Here is a 19,644-nt window from a genome sequence, read left to right as displayed (position 1 = left end):
CTCAACAAGTTCTTGATCTTGCACACCCATCAACAACATGGCAGGGCCAGGGACTAAGAAAATTTGTCTTCCATGTGTGGTCTGGTGGTGCAACCATCAGTGTCTGCGTCCAATGCCCCCTCCTGATAATTACACTCTTTCCCATATCCCTGTGGTCTCTTGATCAGATGTGCAAATTCCTGCATACTCTCCTCCAAATGACCCATGTAGTTCTCCTCAACTCAGGGAAAAGGAGTCTGCTCAGAAGTAATTACACGTCAGGGGGAGGGAGGTGTGGAATGTGAGTGAACAAAGACAACATTCCTTTGTTTATGTAGCCCATATGTTCCTCAATGTAATTGTGAGATGGTGCTCATTCATTTTGCATTGTCACATAGTGCTAGATGGCAACTAAGCCCCACAGCATCAGTAGCCTACAGGCAACCTCTTATGCAGCAGCCTTGCTCTTCTAGTGGCTCTTGTGCTACTTCCAGCTCTCCTTCAATATATTTCCAGTCCATACCCCCATGGACTTTAGTTAGCATCCTGCAGATAACAAAACTACATGGTGCAGTGTCCTACTCACTGCACCATGTAAGTTGGGATGTAGTTTAAGTCTTGTAGGGCTGTCACCGTAAGGGGCTTGGAATAAAGTCCAGGAGACTGACAAACAATACACTGCTCTTATGCTGGTGTAGGTTCATTCGAGGTCTATCTAGAACTCAGGATCAGCGTATGTGTGAACAGCATGCCAGATGTGTGGTTTGATGTCTCATTTATGCCCTGCCATCATGGAGTGAGCATCTCTTTGCTGCTCTGAGGATGAATTCGGTAGATGGCATATTCAGCTCATGAATTCTTGGAATGGTTTGAATACTAAGATACATTATTTCCATGTCATCTTCGTTGTCTCAATAAAGTCTTCTTTCGGTTACCAATGGACCACTCAATAAGGGACGAATTCACTTGTAAACACTAAACATGTGTAATCGTCCCTTATCAAGTGTGGTCCATTGGAAACCAAGACTTTACTGAGGCAACAAAGATCACATATAATGTAAGAAGCGTAGCATTAGACATGAAAATAACATAGCTGAGTATTCAAACAGTCCCCCCAAGAAACCATGAGCCGAATATACCATCTACCAAATTCATCCTCAAAGTAGTAAGGAGATGCTCCCTCTGTGATAGCAGGACATAAATGAAGCATTGGATCATACGTCTGGCATGCTGTTCACACATGCGCTGATCCTGAATTCTGGATAGACCCTGAGTGAACCTACACCAGCTACAAGGGACACAATAATTCTGGCTCTCTCTAGCATGTGTCTCCTGCTGTACAGTCTGTGTGCAACCAGTGTCTTATGGGTATGAGTGTGGTTATCAGACATAGCTAGTATGTGTGTGTAGGCTATGTGTGTTGTGTCCTACCTAACTAAATGATATTCCTTCACTAATCACAGAGTATACATAAGGTGTTCAAGTTATGAGTGAGATACATTCCGGAAGGTGCTTGAAAGTTGTTTTGCTCGTAATTTTTTGGTACAAAAAAAAAAAGTATCATACGTTCCACAAACAATGTAATGGTTACTTACTTGATACTTGAAACCATGAGAGAGAGAGAGAGGAGAGAGAGAGAGAGAGAGAGAGAGAGAGAGAGAGAGAGAGAGAGAGAACCTTGCCTTATGGGTGATGTGATACTACTGAGTAGTGATAGGCTTGAGGCTTCTGTCAAATGAAAGACTCAAATATGCCATACAATCTGGGTTAAATTAAGATGCATCTCTCTCTCTCTCTCTCTCTCTCTCTCTCTCTCTCTCTCTCTCTCTCTCTCTCTCTCTCTCTCTCTCTCTCTCTCTCTCTCTCTCTCTCTCTCCTTTTCTGGTTATATATGCCTTTATTCATATAATTAATTAAGATGGCTGATAAAAAGCACAAGACAGGTTTGTGGACTTAGGAGTAGGTATAGACAAAGTCCAGCAAGTGGACAAGTTATGAGATTCTCTCTCTCTCTCTCTCTCTCTCTCTCTCTCATGCACATTTTTTCCTTTCTTCCCCTCCTCCTTGGGTTATACACACCTTTATTCATATAATTTATTAAGATGGCTGGCTGAAAGCATAAGGCAGGTATGTTTGCCTATCTGTGAACTTAATGCAATGGAGCAGGTTTCTACACCATACACCACAACCCCCTGTCTCTATGACTCTCGGAGGCCAACTGGCGGAGGTCTGTATGCTGTGGAATCTCAAGCCAGACTCACTGCGGTGCAATAAGTTTTTTTTAATTAAATTTAAATTTTAAACTAGCAGTCCTTTGGTATGCTGCTGTGTTGCATGGATAGTAGTGAAGCAGTGTACTAGGTAAATATGGTGCATAGCACCAAATTTGAACTTTTGGTTAACAAAGGGAACAATATCAAGAACACAGTTTCATTTTGTGACTAAACTTCTCGTATCTCTGAACATTCCTAACTTGTTACCTCATAACTTAGATATCCTCTGTAACTGTTTCATGAGATGAGGTGACATGATGAGAAACCTGGTGCGCCATGGAGTCAATTCTTATAATCTGCAAAATTTTATAAAGCCTAAATGGACTGTCAACTTGAAATTCCACCAGCTCCATTCCTCTAATACATACCTGAAAACACTTCACTTTCAAGACAGTCACTGAAGTTTTTTCCCCATAATTCAGGAATGGTGAAGAGGAAGCTGACTAGCATAATGAAGAGGCTTTGTGGCTTTGCTGCTTCTTGTATTACTGAAAACAATAATAGTTATTAGAACATTAACCAGGTAATTATGATTTTAAGATGACAGCTTGCATGAAAAACGCTGGCTTTGGTTACTGAGCTGCACTAGATTAAAGAATCGAACTGAAAGAAGCTGATTAGTCAATACCTACATTAGCATCACTGTTTTCATGCTCAATAATTATTAATGATAGGTACACCAAAGACCAAATATCAAACAGACTATAAACAATGCTTATATTAGTGGTAATTGGTCCACAAAAATATATTAGAAGTCAGACATCAATTAATAAAGTTAGCAGAATGCAGGCAAGAGAAAATGAGGTGATGATGGTGATTAACACAATTTTAATGAAACCCCCTCTCCACACACCACTACTATCTTTCACCACGTAGTCACTGCTCATCCCTGCACCACTACTTGCCTTTCCACTTCCTATTTGCCTTTCCACTTCCTACTTCATAGGAACTTCACTGGGGATCCAAATATACATAGCTAAAAGGCACAACTTACTATTCTGTATTTTTTTCCATTGACTAGACTGAAAATGTGATGACAAAACATAGATTATGGAAAAGTCACAGCCATCAGGCCTGTTTGTCTGCAATCTGCACATTCTAGAAATGCTGTCACATCAACAAACAGAAACAAACACAGAATGGAATGCTGAAAAACCTTGATATAAACAAACAAGGTTTGGTTCTCATGTTTAATCCCGAGACTCTTGTGGCTCTCTCTATGATCCACAGCACTATCACTACTGCACAACTGCATTTTCCCAGTAGCTTTTCCCAGCAGCAAGATGTCTAAGTGTTATGATAACCTTCATATTGGTGGTACGTGGGTTTCTCCTCTGTGTCACTCTGTAAGGCTTCCCTCACTTGATCAGTGACAAAGAGAATGCCTGCATGGTCTAAATAATATCTTTTCATGAGTTCTGTGTCACTAAATTCATTCAATACATCCTTTCTGAATAAAAAAAATTTCTAAGTTGGAGATGTTGTGGAGTGGCCCTCTGAGCAGTGGGAGCTTCGGTCATTACCCACTAAGACATGGTGGACAGATGTCTGAGAACGGATTAATCTATTTTACACTGATTCCTATGGGGAAAGTAGTTTCGAACATTTCAGGTTTCAAACAGCATTTAGGAACAAATGAAGTTTGAAAAACGAGGTTCCACTGTGTATATTATATATATATATATATATATATATATATATATATATATATATATATATATATATATATATATATATATATATATATATATATATATATATATATATATATATAACCTCATGAATCAAATGTCCCTCAATTTGAACAGGGTTGGTAAACAAACTTTGTCCTCCAATTTGAGTGCCTGTTCAAGCAACACCACAGTCAGTTCCTCTAACTTTCCCATGCTGTAAACACCACTCCTTGCTGTTCTTGATATTTTTTGCCTATTTTCTTGAAATTAACCTTCATTATTCATTTTACAATACACTGTAAAATGAAAGGGGACTAAACTAATATATACAGTAAACCTCCTATATAACAAACTTTTATTTGCCAAATTTCAGGTACAGCAAGCCCCTTTAAAACTGATGTCTACCTCTTTCTCTCTCTCTCTCTCTGTGTTAATTTATCTGAGAGAGAGAGAGAGAGAGAGAGAGAGAGAGAGAGAGAGAGAGAGAGAGAGAGAGAGAGAGAGAGAGAGAGAGAGAGAGAGAGAGAGAGAGAGAGAGAGAGAGAGAGAGAATTGCATCCTCTGCCATTGTCACACTGGCTGCCACACAGCCACAACTCCTCTCTCTCTCTTTCTTGATATAGTGAATTTTCATCTTTAGCAACCCACCTTCCCCCCAATATGTGTTTGTTATATTTAGGATTACTATAATTTATGATAATTGAAAGAATAATCAAGATTTTTTAGGCCAAAAGGCTGAGCTGGTAGTAACATCTGGGAAGTTTGGAAACTCATCAGTTAAGTTAGAAAAAATCCGCAAATATAAGAGACCATGAATACTGAGCCCCGAATAAGGGGGAGAATGCTGTAATTAATTCAAGTTTTCTTTTACTGTACTTTTCTATAAATTAGGTTATTTTTATTCAATTCTATGTTTAGGGAACAACATAAACCCATAAAAATGAAAAAAAATAGAGGGAGTTTGAGACCTGGAATGGATTCATATATTTTACATTAATTTGAGTGGAATAAATTGCTTCCCAATTTGAATATATATATATATATATATATATATATATATATATATATATATATATATATATATATATATATATATATATATATATATATATATATATATATATATATATATATAAGGAAAGAACAGTTAAGGATGGAATGAGTAGAAAAATGGACATACAAGAAGAGTAGATGCTATAGGTGCAAGATGGGAGACTGCCATAATATCCCATGAACAATTCCTCACTCACTTCCTGTGGGCATTTTTTTTGCAAAAGGCTACCTGTATGATGTGAAAATTTGCTAGGTGTTTACACAAACTAAAACCAAACAATGTAAGGATACAATAACAATAAACTTAATTCTGGATGCCATGAGAATAAATCCTGCTCACTGATAGGAACACCCATAACAACTTACACTGATTTATTGACTGCTACCTGCCGTGATCCACCACACTTGGGCAAGTCCAGAACCCGGGTGGTCAGCTCTACATTACGCACTGACCCAAAAAACTCTGTCACCAAAACACGACTGGGGTCCCTCTTGTAGAGGTCCAACCGAACCCCTACTGTGGATATGCACACTCGTTTGGGACACACTTGAAGCTGAAAGTTGAAATACTTTTAAAAATCTCAATCTAGAAAAATTAAATCTTCAAAGCTGCATTCAACAATATATCACTTAAAACAAAAAAAATAACAGTTTTGAAGTTTACAAATAACCCACTAAATTGGACAATAGATAATATGCAGACAAATCTTTTGGCTTTCAGCCAAATTTCTTTTATACAGGAGTGAAACATAATGAGACTTTAATGACATTTTTTGGTGTGCTAAAATGATAGAGTATTTGCATGGAGGAGGCTCTCCAAGGACACAAAAATGTGAAAAAAGTTCACTTTAATGTCATTCTCAAAAATTTAAGAAAGTTCTAGATCAGTTGGGGTGTTTTGGCATCCTGTTCTGAAATAGTCCATGCTGTAGTGGTATTCCCTGCTTCCCCTTGGACATTCCAAAGAAACTTTAAGATATTGATCTAAAGACAGGATATACTGAGAATGAGAAACCTTTGCCAGTAATTGAAACCTGACTGGGAAACAAATTAAAGCACCTTAGATGTAAAGATCATATCAATTATCAGATCCCAAAACAATTTTTGGGGTCTTAGTAGCTCCAGTCACAAAATAGGCAAAGGACAAAACAGAAACAGGCATAGTGAAACTATTTGATTACTGTTCCACTTGTAAGGTGGACAGAATAAGGGTGAAAGAAAACAGAATAAGGGAATAGGCATGCAATTAGGAACTTCGGAAGTTTATCCACGAAAATAGTGGTAATACATGGCAAAGGATGCAACATTGTAGTGGAGCATGAAAGACAGATGACAGTCATTTAAAGAAGGGGAATTGATGAAATAAAAAAGCATTCAACTCCATCCTGTTTCAAAAACCTATGTGAAGGGGAATTGATGAAATCAAAAAGCATTCAACTCCATCCTGTTTCAGAAACCTATGTGAGTGAAGTCCTTCTCTATACATAAGAAATGTACTCCATACAAGGATGGATGATTAAGATATCTCCTAAAAATCAGGATCAAAGAAAGGTAAAAAATTGCATTTTCTTTTCTTTTGCAATAGATGAAGTCTGAAATATGACCATTAGAAAAGGACAGGCCATGCTTGCTTAAAGAACAGGATGGGGTCAGTTGAAGGACTCCTGAAGAATAAAGCACAGTTGTTTGGACAGTCATTGTGAATGGAAAGATTATCTTATAAACAGTCATTTCTCATTTTCCACTGCACATGTTAATCCCTACTTTACTAAGCAAATATGTCTTGAAATACTAGCCTTTTCTGAAATAACTTTTACTACTGTGAGAAGATGAAAAAAATATAAAACAAATATTTCTGTTGATATATGTAACAAAGCCACAACAGCACTATTTACAATGCAGCATTCTACTTGTTCACATTTCAGGTACTACATACAAACTGGGCAAGTGTCTTCTTGCTGTCTGGGGTGACTCTCTCTAAGAACTCCAGAGCATAGTAGGTGAAGCGGTCAATGATGTAAACTCCGATGGCTGGATCAACATGATGCTGAAGAAATGTTACCACCATTATTATTTGTTCCTGAGGTATTGGAATCTAAATCACATATTCTTATGTTTCCAGTATGTAAAAAAAAGGTGACTCAAATAAACAGAGATATATTTGCAAGAAATAAGAACTCCTCAGGAACTTTATGAGACTAAAGTACAAACAAAACAAAATGCCATATAACCAGCATCTTGTTATTAAGATTCTCATTCTTGATGAAAATGAAAGTAGATCAAAAAATAAATAAATACACAAATAAAAAAATGAGCATATAGAATGAAATAAAGTGTGAAACATATCTGACATGTACATTTAAATCATCCATACAATGAGTCCCACCCTTGTCTCTGAATGGTGCCCTAATCTTGGTCATTTGGAACTGTTAATTCACAAGGATAAACAAACATGAATTCATGAGACTAAACAAGGATGCAGAAGTGTTATTCAAAACCCCCCTGGAGAGAGAGAGAGAGAGAGAGAGAGAGAGAGAGAGAGAGAGAGAGAGAGAGAGAGAGAGAGAGAGAGAGAGAGAGAGAAAAAAAAAAAAAAAAAAAAAACCCCTGCAAATTTACACAACCTATTACACAAAGTTATATATATTTCAGAACTAAAAATTTCTCCCACAAAAAGAATTCTTCCAATGAAAGGCACATCCTTTACTGCACTAAAACAATAAATATATCTGAAACTGCATAAGTGCTTTTGGGTGATGCCATCTTAACCAAAAGAGTATCTTGTTTGCGACTGACTACATGTAAGATACAGTAGTAAAGCACAATAAAAAAAGGAAGTGATCTGTGAGAGATGAAACAATTACAACTCTTCATAACCCTACCACAGATAAAATGCCACACTGATAGTTTGAGTCTGTCATATAAAACAAGAGGGACAGTGCATGCATTTTCAATCCAAGAAACACTATGTAGTTTCAATACCATTTGATTAATCTGTATTGAGTACATTGCTGATAAAAAAAAGATATTCTCATACATTAACTAATAACTTTTTTCAATACTTTTGATAAATTTCATGTTGTCTAAATTACATGCACTATATATGATGCACTAATTTAGGATGCAGTCTTAATCATAAATCTTCATAGGTCATCTTTTTTTTTTTTTTTTTAACTTGACTTTTCAAGCTAAGAAAATTGCATCACAAGACAAGCTCAGGAACCTATCATGTTGAGAGATAGGTAACAGTATACACTGTATAACAACTTCATGTTTTCCATATCTACATTTGCCATGAAAAGCTTTTTCTCATTTAACTTTTCTTTCTTCAGTATCCGCTGTGGAATTATGAGGCAACACTTTGATTTTGAGGACAATCAATTTAAAAGTATTTTCCTTGAAATGGTTCACATATTAAGTTGCCAGTCTACTATCAATGTACTTCCAATATTTTAGAGTGACTATTTATGGTTTAAAAAAAGCAAAGATTGTAAACCTTATTCTTGAAAATTTGTAGTTCCTATGAATTTTGGTCAAATTACACATTTTTCTTTTACTCCTGGTTCTTTCTCTGATGCTACATGTGATTGCTTTCAAGTAAATTTCATACAGACTTCCCAAGGTGAGAAGGATTCTTAGCCCTTGCATTTAAATATGTCAATCATATGCACACCTCTGTACCTACCGAGAGTGAGTCTTCCCCCACCAGACTGGATGCAATGGCCAGGATGTTGGGAGAGTAGAAGTGCTCATACATGGAGGCTGCCTGGCAGGTGTCAATGATGAAGAGAATTTCATTGTACCTACAAAAATTAAAAGAATAGACAATTTATCCAATCCACCTTTTCGTGTACAATAGATTCCTAAGTATATTTTTTTACTATGTATTAAAAAATCAAAGCTAATGCAACTTCCTACTATGCAATGTCTACCGATTCTGATCCTGTCTATATCTTTCTGAGTCATCCATATATACACCTACAGAAGCATAATACTGGAATTTTTAGGTGCCAAGTATTATAATGTATTTGTTTTGAGATACAGATGACTTTGAGCTATAACTGCAAGCATTAGATTCATAGATGACTTGTTTTGTTGGCATCTGGAATCTTTTTGATGGAACACTGCACACTTCATTGTTACAATGAGGGTGTGCCACACTGATGTACATGGCCCAGTGATTGTTGGTGAGTGTCAAGCTGGGAACTTTTTCACATTTTGTTTTGGGGACAATGCATGTTGTCCATCAATGGCTGAAGCTACTCCACTGAAGCTAAAACATTATCTCCAGTGAATGATATTTCTTCATTGCTCTCAAAAATTTTCAATCCCTTCTCTAAGATTTTCTTACTAGTGGAGACAGTGATGTTAAAGGCAGTGGTTATAATTGTATAGCAACAGACACAGAAGTAGCAGTTGGGGCAGCAGAGACAGAAGCATAACTTGTATATGGAGTGCAAGGTGTGGGAGGTGAGGTGGCGGGAAGGACAGACCACAGCTGATGTGCCATGAAGCTATACACACACCCTCACATTGATCCCTGCTCTCAGCTAATATCTAGTGTGCTTTTGCCAACACCTCATTCCTTTGGGTAAGACTTCCTCTTATCCACTGTAGTGAAAGAGAGCAAAAAAGTAGGGAGTGAGTGAACACTAAGCAGGTACAGAAGTTGATGAAAGAGCATCACAAACTTCCTCCCTCTCTCAAAGCATGTACATCATACACAGAGGCTCTTCCTTGCCCCCACTCTGCTAGGCTGTGAGAGGAAACTTCCATACTCCACCATAAAGAAAACTGTTCCTCATAAATTTTCTTAGTTTCTTCTTAAATGAATATTTTTCTACAACCATCTCCTGCTTACAATGACTTTGACTGAGCGACTGATGTGAGCGGGGGCATTTAAATGGGTTTTAAACGGCATTTAAATATGGATGACATTATCCTGAATGCATTGTGAAGTACTAGATCTAAGGATGTTATGAAATGATTTTTGCATTTTTTTACATTTTTGGATTTCCAACTGTTGGTCCCCTTAACTTTTCAGTTTCTGTATTTTCTGTCTCACCACATACACACCTTTCCTTATTCTAAGTGCTTTCATTGGCTTATAAATCACTGGTTCATACTACTCATCAATAACTTTTGCATCATTATCTGACGACATCCCCTAACTTAAGAATATTTATCATATCTAATACTTTACTTTTCTTACACAACCAATCTATTTTCTTGATGAAAATGGTATTTCATACCAATTTAAGTTTAAAGCACTGCCATACTCCAATTATATACTTGGCTGTGATTTCTATCCTGTCTTGCTTTCTATTCTGAAACACAATGATAAATTAAATCAATGGAAGGAAGGAATTAAATTCCATTAAAGAAATGGTTATTAATATCAGTTACCTTTTCTTCTGCCACATCTGTTCAAAAGCATCAGCCAATTCGACGTTTGTGATTTCTTCTGAATCCTGAAATTTGAGGAAGCCATCTCCACCGTGACCAGTCATGTAGATCAGAATGTTGGAACCGTCATCTGTCAGCAGCCGCTTGGACCTTGGAGTGCTGGGAGCCAGCCGGCCTGTCAACAGCCTCACAAAGTTTTCAACAGTTACCTGAAAGTTACATGATGCAGGCAATGAACTTCATTCCACTTGACACAGACACATCTTCTCTTCTACAGATTCTTCACTTCCTAATATTCCCTAGTTTAAATCTTCACTAGCACTTTCAAAGATTAAATTCTTTTTGGCTAATCTTTGCAATCACTGGACCAAAGTAGGATAGAGAGATAGTGACGTGGCCCACAAAAGGTACTTGAGCCTTCCATCACCTGAATCTCGTGCACTTTATATTTCTGCCCAGAAACATGCAAAGTCTGTTCTCCAACTAGCCAAAAACTCCTTCATTAATAGAAAGTGTCAAAATCATTCAAGATCTAACTCCCTTCGTGATTTCTGACACCTAGCCAAACATATCTCCAATAACTTTGCTTCATCCTTCCCTCCTTTATTTCAACTTGATGGTACCACTGCCATCTCATCTATTTCTAAAGATGAACTCTTCACTCAACCTTTGCTAAAAACCCTACCTTGAATGATACTGGGTTTGTTCCTCCCTCTCCCCCACCCTCTGACTACTTCATGCTACCCATCAAAATCCTTTGCAGTGATGTTTTCCATGCCTTTGCTGGCCTAAACCCTCAGAAGGCTTATGGACCTGATGGGGTCCCTTCTACTGTTCTCTGAAACATTGCCTCTGTGCTTGCACCTTGCCTAGTCAAACTCTTTCAACTGTCTGTCAACATCTACCTTTCATTCTTGCTGGAAGTTTGCCTACATTCAGCCTGTTCCTTAAAAGGGTGACTGCTCTAATCCTTCAAACTGCCATCCAATTCCTTTAATTTCCTGCTTATCTAAAGTTTTTAAATCTATCCTCAACAGGAAGATTCTTAAACATCTATCACTTCACAACCTTCTATCTGATCGCCAGTATGGGTTCCGTCAAGGCTGCTCTACTGGTGATCTTCTGGCTCTCCTTACTGAGTCTTGGTCATCCTCTTTTAGAGATTTTGGTGAAACTTTTGCTGTTGCCTTGGACATATCAAAAGCCTTTGATAGTGTCTGGCACAAAGCTTTGATTTCCAAACTACCCTCTTACAGTTTCTATCCTTCTCTCTGTAACTTCATCTCAAGTTTCCTTTCTGACTGTTCTATTGCTGCTGTGGTAGATGGTCACTGTTCTTCTCCTAAATCTAGTAACAGTGGTGTTCCTCAGGGTTCTGTCCTGTCACCCACTCTCTTCTTATTATTCATTAATGATCTTCTAAACCAAACTTCTTGTCCTATCCACTCCTACGCTGATGATACCACCCTGCACTTTTCCACGTCTTTTCATAGACGTCCAACCCTTCAGGAGGTAAACATATCACGCAGGGAAGCCACAGAACGCCTGACTTCTGATCTTTCTAAAATTTCTGATTGGGGCAGAGCAAACTTGGTATTGTTCAATGCCTCAAAAACTCAATTCCTCCATCTATCAACTCGACACAACCTTCCAGACAACTATCCCCTCTTCTTCAATGACACTCGACTGTTCCCCTCTTCTACACTGAACATCCTCAGTCTGTCCTTTACTTATAATCTGAACTGGAAACTTCACATCTCATCTCTAGCTAAAACAGCTTCTATGAAGTTAGGTGTTCTGAGACGTCTCTGCCAGTTTTTCTCACCCCCCCAGCTGCTAACTCTGTACAAGGGCCTTATCCATCCATGTATGGAGTATGCTTCACATGTCCGGGGGGGGTTCCACTCATACTGCTCTTCTAGACAGGGTGGAATCAAAAGCTTTTCGTCTCATCAACTCCTCTCCTCTAACTGACTGTCTTCAGCCTCTCTCTCACCGCCGCAATGTTGCATATCTAGCTGTCTTCTACCGCTATTTTCATGCTAACTGCTCTTTTGATCTTGCTAACTGCATGCCTCCCCTCCTTCCGCGGCCTCGCTGCACAAGACTTTCTTGTTTCTCTCACCCCTATTCTGTCCACCTCTCTAACACAAGAGTTAACCAGTATTCTCAATCATTCATCCCTTTCTCTGGTAAACTCTGGAACTCCCTGCCTGCTTCTGTATTTCCACCTTCCTATGACTTGAATTCCTTTAAGAGGGAGGTTTCAAGACACTTATCCACCAATTTTTGACCACTGCTTTGACCCTTTTATGGGACTGGCATTTGAGTGGGCATTTTTTTTTATTAGATTTTTGTTGCCCTTGGCCAGTATCCTTCCTACATAAAAAAAAAAAAAAAACATTGAATTTGAATTTTTTCTAAGATTCTTCTAATTTTGGATTTATAAGTTATCATCTAATTGGGCGATAAATTTATTGCTAGTTATTGATTATCGGTTATCACCGATAAGGTTATCCTTATCGATTTATTGGTTATCATGATAAATTTTTTCATTATCGTGCCCAGCAATGTTTCATGGTTAGGTTATGTTATGTTAGGCTAACTTAATGAGTGTCCCTATGGGGCATCCGCAGGGGTCACAGCCCCCACAGTTAGGTTAGGTTTTGTGTTGCCTACCCAAAACTCAAAATTCCTACATCTGTTTGAGCAGATAGGGTAGATATTTGGCAAAAAAGACCTGGATCAATACAGGGAGATCTTGCTATGCAAGCAACCATTATATGAGAAACTGATGATATGCAATGTGTAAATTACTGACTATTTTCTTTACAGGAGCATAAAAATCTGATGAGGTGAGTAAAATTACAAAGTTTAAAATGCATGCCTTCCTGCACCCTCCTGCTAACACATCCAGGCTGTATGGTGATGTACGATGATTCAGATGCACAGGGACAAGTTTGTGAGCGGTGGAAGAGATCCGCACACCCCTCCCTTGTCCCTTAGCTACTATTCATTTCCTCACCAGTCCTCTTAAAAATTGAACTCTGTCTCTTAGACTCCCATTTTTATGGCCTCACTGCTTGTTATTATACTTGTACTTTATCATTTTGCTTGCAAGCATACTTACAATACAATACTAGTACAGTGTACAGTGCTACTGCTGATGTGTTTTCTCAATTGTGTCTTTGGTGCGGTGTTGTGTGTGACTGACCACATGGTGTATAGATTGTGCCTTATTTTGCCTCTCAAGTGCTAATTATGCCTCCCAAGCAGCCAATGAGTTCCATTGTGAGCCCCTGCAGTAAGACTTTGTGAGCTAAAGTACCAATAACACTTGTAGAGAAGGTAGAAATTGTTAAAAGGCACAAGAGTGGTGATCGAATTACCCTCCCTGACATATTAGCTACACATTGGTGTGTTATGCACATTTTATATGTTTAATTAATATGAAAGCATGTTCTCTGTATGCTGTTTTCTCTTTCAGGTTGCTTTATCTATAGTTCTGTAATATAGACACATTTGCAGCATTTGGCATCATAAGTTTTAGCTTGAAAACTTACCTTTGACAGGGGTTATGGTACCTAACCTTTCTTTTGCCATGAGTTACATGTTTCGTTATACGAGAATTCACTATATGAGCAATTCAAATGGAACCTAATTGCTCATATCATCGGGACCTTCCTCTAGTTATAAAGAAATACCTCTTTTTCTTTAACAGTTCTGGAGATGAATTTTGATTCTCTCAGCATCTGAAGTGCAATTCTCTCAGCATCTGAAGTGGTAATTAGTAAACAGAAAAATTTCATGGACACCCATTTTGACAATTTCTTACCCAATCTTCACCCCATTCAAAATAATTTTCCTTCTACTTCCAGACATCTCAAAATAAAATATTTATTTAATAACTGCTTCATCATTGTGTTGTTTGCTTTCACAAGTTTGCCACACATTAAACTGGAAATGGAAGTGTGATACAGAGGCACTTACTACCACCCAGTAAGTGTCCACCCATGTCTACATTCAAGGTGTAAGATGCACGATGTGAGTGTAAGACCAATACTTCTGTTATATGATACCAAAAATGGTCAAGGCCACATCACAAAGATAGTAAACAGACATGGAAAAAAATACATACATCATAAGCATTTTGTATAATGTACAGAGATAAGGAAGAATACTGGGCAAATGGATGGAGCTTAACAACTGTACTTGACAATTAATCTACTGCACATTCTCTGCAAGTGTTACAATAAGTAATTATACTTCATTTCTCAATGAACTTAGTCAATGAGTACAGTGTTTCAATTACAAAGGTTCATAACAATATTGTAATATAAAATGTGGTTGATATGTTCTTATAAAAGTTCATATTTTAGGTCTGAATTCAGTACAGACAAGTATTGAAAATAAATCATCCCACAGTGGTTTACACATTTGTAATTCTGACAATAACAACTTTGAATGTAAATCTACATCCTATGTATACTGAAACACCTGGGCCCACATACCTCATAACCACGGTAGTCCACCTCTACATCCTCACCATAGACATTGATGTGCTGGTGAGCATTGTTGAACACTGTAGCTGGCCGAGGATTGCGGGGATTGCACGCCATGTCATCAGCCACCATCAAGATTATCTGACTGAAAAATTCCTTCGTCAAAAAGTTTAATATTCTAATTCTAACAGAACACTACAATAAAGAAGCTTCATTTTATGATGACCCCTCATGCATTCTGACTGCCATTATCAGAAGTATGCTGTTACCTAAATAACCAGATAGCATATTTTTAAATAGTTAAATTAATCTAGGTGCATAACATGAAGGCAGAAGCATTAGTAGGAGAGATGTTTTGGATATCTGCATCCACATCCACAGATTATCTGCATTTAAAAAAAATCTGCATACATATCTGCATTGGCAATGCAAGCAACATCCGCATCTATGTGCATGATATGAGAATATATGAGTATATTACTCAGCATACCATTAATGTACAAAATTCCTAGAAATATAAATACATATATATATTCATAATCATACACTATTGGTAATTTGGTATTCTGAATAAAATTCTGAAAGAAAATATAGCCTATATAGATGAATGGCATTCATCATTACATTATTGGTATTCAAAATAATGAAAAAGAATATTGCTGTATAGCATTAATTTTTACTGTAGTGTTGGAATTTATATATTGCAAATTGACATTATTACAGCACTAGAGTACTACACATTTATCTGTGTTGTCCCCCAAGCAACATCCCACGTGAACAGTTATTCTGTGGTGATGGATTAATCAATGATGAAAAATGTAAGTGCCTTTATGCAGATGAAGTAGATAAACTTTTGTTTTTAAGAGTGGTTCACCTTTGGTAAAATTCAAATATGGAACAAATGTGCAGTGTGAGCCTGTGAGGTTCAAGTAATTTTGGTAAACTATATGTATAAACACTGATTTAACGTTGCACTCATTTGAATTCAATGTAATTTTGGAAGTTGGGGAAAAGGGGTTGGTGTGATGCACAACAACATGGGTCCACATCCCACATCCTAGTAAAACATAGTTGGACTTATGTGGCTGAAAGTCATCTTTCACAATTTAAAATACATATTACAGAATGAAAATCCCTTACACAAAATTCCTGGGACCAAAATGGCTGCAGATTTTGATTTTTCAAGTTTTTGGAATATTTCTATTTGCATCTGTAAAATGGGGCAGCTTGAGGATGGAAACCAAGCCTAAACATAACATCCATTTACATTTCATAATATAGCAGGATGTAGTTTTGTATAAATTTTTAATAATTTTTTTTTATACATAATACCATTAGAAAGATAAGACATCAGTCTCCACCCATGATGTCATGTTTTGATTAAAGAATTATGGTACACAGATCCACCCAAATTAAACTGTTAAACAGGATGAAGTAAAACATTCATCTCATAGGCTAGCTGACTCTTCAGTCTCTTTCATTTTGCCATAATGTTGGATCTTTTGCTATTTTCTTCTGCTGTCATCATGACTTTTCTCCTCTGAACTTACTAACTGCATAATGCTAGTCATGTTACACTCACACATGGAGGTGAAATTCAGATCTTATGTAAAAATAATGTTTTATCCTTATTCTATATAAGAAAAAAAATATCACTGCTTATAAACTTAAAGATGAAAGGAGCCCCAGACATTACAACTACATTAGGTGTGAGAAACTTGAGGAAGAGGGTACATCATCAATGACGTCAATTTCAGGAGGAGTATCTTAAGCAATTGAAGGACCTGGAAGCGGATGCTCTAGGGATGAGGAAGAACTGTGCTTGATGTTTTTTTTTCAATGCTTTTTGAAGTGCTTCATTAACGAAGGTTTTATAATAGTCTCTAATTGATTTTATACACTGACATGTTTTCTTGTTCAGTCATTAATGTACAGCTGCTCTAGTCCTTCAACAAGTCCATCACATGTTTTCACCATGTTATCTATGGACACCTTTTCCATTCAGCAGATGCTTTATCACCAAAGTCTTGTGGAGTGAGGTTGCAGTAGGAGGGGATGTATGCAGTTAGCAAGATCAGAAGGGCAGTTAGCATGAAAATAGCAGAAGACTGCAAGAGATGCAATATTGCAGCAATGAGGGAGAGGCTGAAGACAGTCAGTCAGAAGAGAGGAATTGATAAAATGAAAAGTTTTTGATTCCACCCTGTCTAAAAGAGCAGCATGAGTAAACCCACCCCCCCTTAACACGTGAAGAATACTCCATACATGGATGGAGAAGACCCTATACAGCATTAGCAGCTGAGGGGGGGGATGAGAAAAACTGAAGATGACTCAGAATGCCTAACTTCATAGAAGATGCTTTAGCTAAGGATGGTGTGAAGTTCCCAGTTTTGGTGTGAAGTTCCCAGTTTTGATTACAAGATGTTATGACAACATCTAGCCCCTATTACAGCTGCCACTACTTTAGATCAGCTAGCCTACTATCCTCTTGCAGTGCAGCTTTGCTATCATTGTAGAAGAGGAAGGCAGTTAAGTGTCAATGAAGAAGAATAGATACTCTTTTGGATGGTTGTGTCAAGTTGATAGATAGAGATATTGAGTTTTTGAGGTATTGAACATTACTAAATTTACTTTGCCCTAATCAGAAATTTCTGAGAGATCATAAGTCAGGTGTTCTGACTTTCCTGCATGAACTGTTTACTTCCTGAAGGGTTGGACGTCTACAAAAAAGACATGGAAAAGTGCAGGGTGGTATGATCAGCATAGGAGTGGATAGGATAAAAACTTTGGTTTAGAAGATCATTGATGATTTAGAGGAAGAGAGTGGGTGACAAAACAGAACCCTGAGGAAAACCATTGTTAATAGACTTAGAAGAATAGTGGCTGTCTACCACAGCAATAATAGAACAGTCAGAAAGGAAACTTGAGATGAAATTACAGAGAGAAGAATAGCGGCCATAGGAGGGTAGTTTGGAAATCAAAGCTTTGTGCCAACCTCTATCAGAAGCTTTTGATATGTCTAAAGCAGCAGCAAAAGTTTCATCAAAATCCGTAATGGAGGATGACCAAGACTCAGTAAGGAAAGCCAGAAGATCACAAGTAGAGCGGCCTCGATAAAAACCATACTGGCGATCAAATAGAAGGTTGTGAGGTGATAAATGTTTATCTTCCTATTGAGGATAGATTAAAAACTTCAGACAGAAAGGCAGAAGATTAAAGCAATAGGATTGTAGTTTGAAAGATTAGAGCAGTCACCCTTTTTTGGAACAGGCTGAATGTAGACAAACTCCCAGCAAGAAGGAAAGGTAGATGCTGATAAACAGAAGTGCAAGCATGGAGGCACAGTTTCAGAGAACAGTAGGAGGGACCCCATCAGGTCTATAAGCTTTCCAAGGGCTAAGGGCAGTGACGGCATGGAAAACATCACTGCGAAGTGATGAAGTAGTTGGATGGTGAAGGCCAGAAATCAAGAGGGATGTTAGATCTTGAAAGATTCTGACACTTTCTATTAATGAAGGAGTTTTTTGGCTAGTTGGAGAACAGATTTTGCATGATTCTGGGCAGAAATACAAAAAGCATGAAATTCAGATGATGGAAGGCCCAAGTATCTTTTGTGGGCCACCTCTCTATTATGTACAGCACAAGAACAGGCTGTGTTCGGAAAGTTTAGGTTGAGAGAAAGAGCGAGGAATGTATGCCTCCATGCCAGGCATTATTACCTCTGTTATGTGCTCAGCACACAGAGATGGGTCTCTCAGCACACAGAGATGGGTCTCTGACATGGAAGCAGTAGTCATTCCAAGGAAAATTAGCATAATACCTCCTCAGGTCCCCCCTCAATTAGCAGAAGCAAAATGCCAGAGGCACCTTTGCTTTGGGGGATCCTGAGGAGGGACTGGAGCAATAGGACAAGATACAGATATGAAGTTGTGATCTAAGGAGCCCAACAAAGAAGAAAGGGTGACAACATAATCAGAAAGATTAGAGGAGAGAAAAAGGTCAAGAATGTTTGAGTGTCTTCAAGATAATCAGGAATACAATTAGGGTATTGCACCAGTTGCTCTAGGTCTTGGAGGATAGCAAAGTTATGGAGGATAGCAAAGTTAAAGGCTAGTCCACCAGTATGGTCTGTGAAGGGAGAGGAAAAGCCAAAGATGGTGGTGAACATTGAAGTTTCCAAGAATGGAGATCTCTACGAAAGGAAAGAGAGTCAGGATGTGCTCCATTTTGAAATTTAAGTAGTGAAAGAATTTTTTATAGTGAGAGGTGAGAGGTATACAGCACAGATTAATTTAGTTTGAGAGTGAATTTGTAGTTGTAGCCAGATGGTGAAAAATTCGGAGGATTCAAAGCATGGGTATGGCAGTAAGTTAAGTTGTTGCACGCACAGAAGCAACATCCAGCTTTAGATTGAAAAGAAGGATAGAGAAAGTAGGAGGAAACACAGAAGGAACTACTGTCAGTTACCTCAGACACCTGTGTTTCAGTGAGGAAAAAATGAGGTTTAATAGAGGAGAGGTGGTGTTCTACAGATTGAAAATTAGATCTATCATTTTATCAGATATATTTTTGCTACAAAATGTCTCCAATAACTACTCTATGTTTTTGGTATAGAGAAAATATATGAATATATGGCTCTGATTCATTAATGTTTTTTTGCAAATCATGGTTTGCCTGTATATGCATTCACAATTTTTCATGATGATTTCAGTTTACCTAAACACTTTTAAAGACTAAAAATTATGGCACAAAATACCA

At 37.7% G+C, this 19,644-nt stretch overlaps 1 protein-coding gene across 5 annotated transcripts in view; it reads right to left on the bottom strand.

Annotated features, from left to right (window-relative positions):
- The window catches only part of LOC135101656 (putative GPI-anchor transamidase), a 32,824-nt gene that overhangs the window by 8,948 nt on the left and 4,232 nt on the right, over positions 1–19,644 (bottom strand). For 4 of the 5 annotated variants that reach the window (XM_064005955.1, XM_064005954.1, XM_064005953.1 and 1 more), the window contains exons 3-8: positions 14,896–15,031; positions 10,385–10,593; positions 8,664–8,781; positions 6,915–7,025; positions 5,345–5,532; positions 2,621–2,740 (exon numbers count right to left, since the gene is read on the bottom strand). In XM_064005955.1, the coding sequence (XP_063862025.1) occupies positions 2,671–2,740; positions 5,345–5,532; positions 6,915–7,025; positions 8,664–8,781; positions 10,385–10,593; positions 14,896–15,031 (832 nt within the window). In that variant the 3' untranslated portion in view covers positions 2,621–2,670. Of the gene's footprint in view, positions 1–359; positions 565–2,620; positions 2,741–5,344; positions 5,533–6,914; positions 7,026–8,663; positions 8,782–10,384; positions 10,594–14,895; positions 15,032–19,644 lie in introns of those variants that run through there. The other variant, XM_064005952.1, reaches the window with a different exon arrangement.

This window comes from Scylla paramamosain, chromosome 6 (assembly GCF_035594125.1).
Source record: "Scylla paramamosain isolate STU-SP2022 chromosome 6, ASM3559412v1, whole genome shotgun sequence".
Classification (NCBI taxonomy): domain Eukaryota; kingdom Metazoa; phylum Arthropoda; class Malacostraca; order Decapoda; family Portunidae; genus Scylla; species Scylla paramamosain.
The sequence above is the reverse complement of the archived record's forward strand: the minus strand, read 5'-3'. Positions and strand labels throughout refer to the sequence as shown.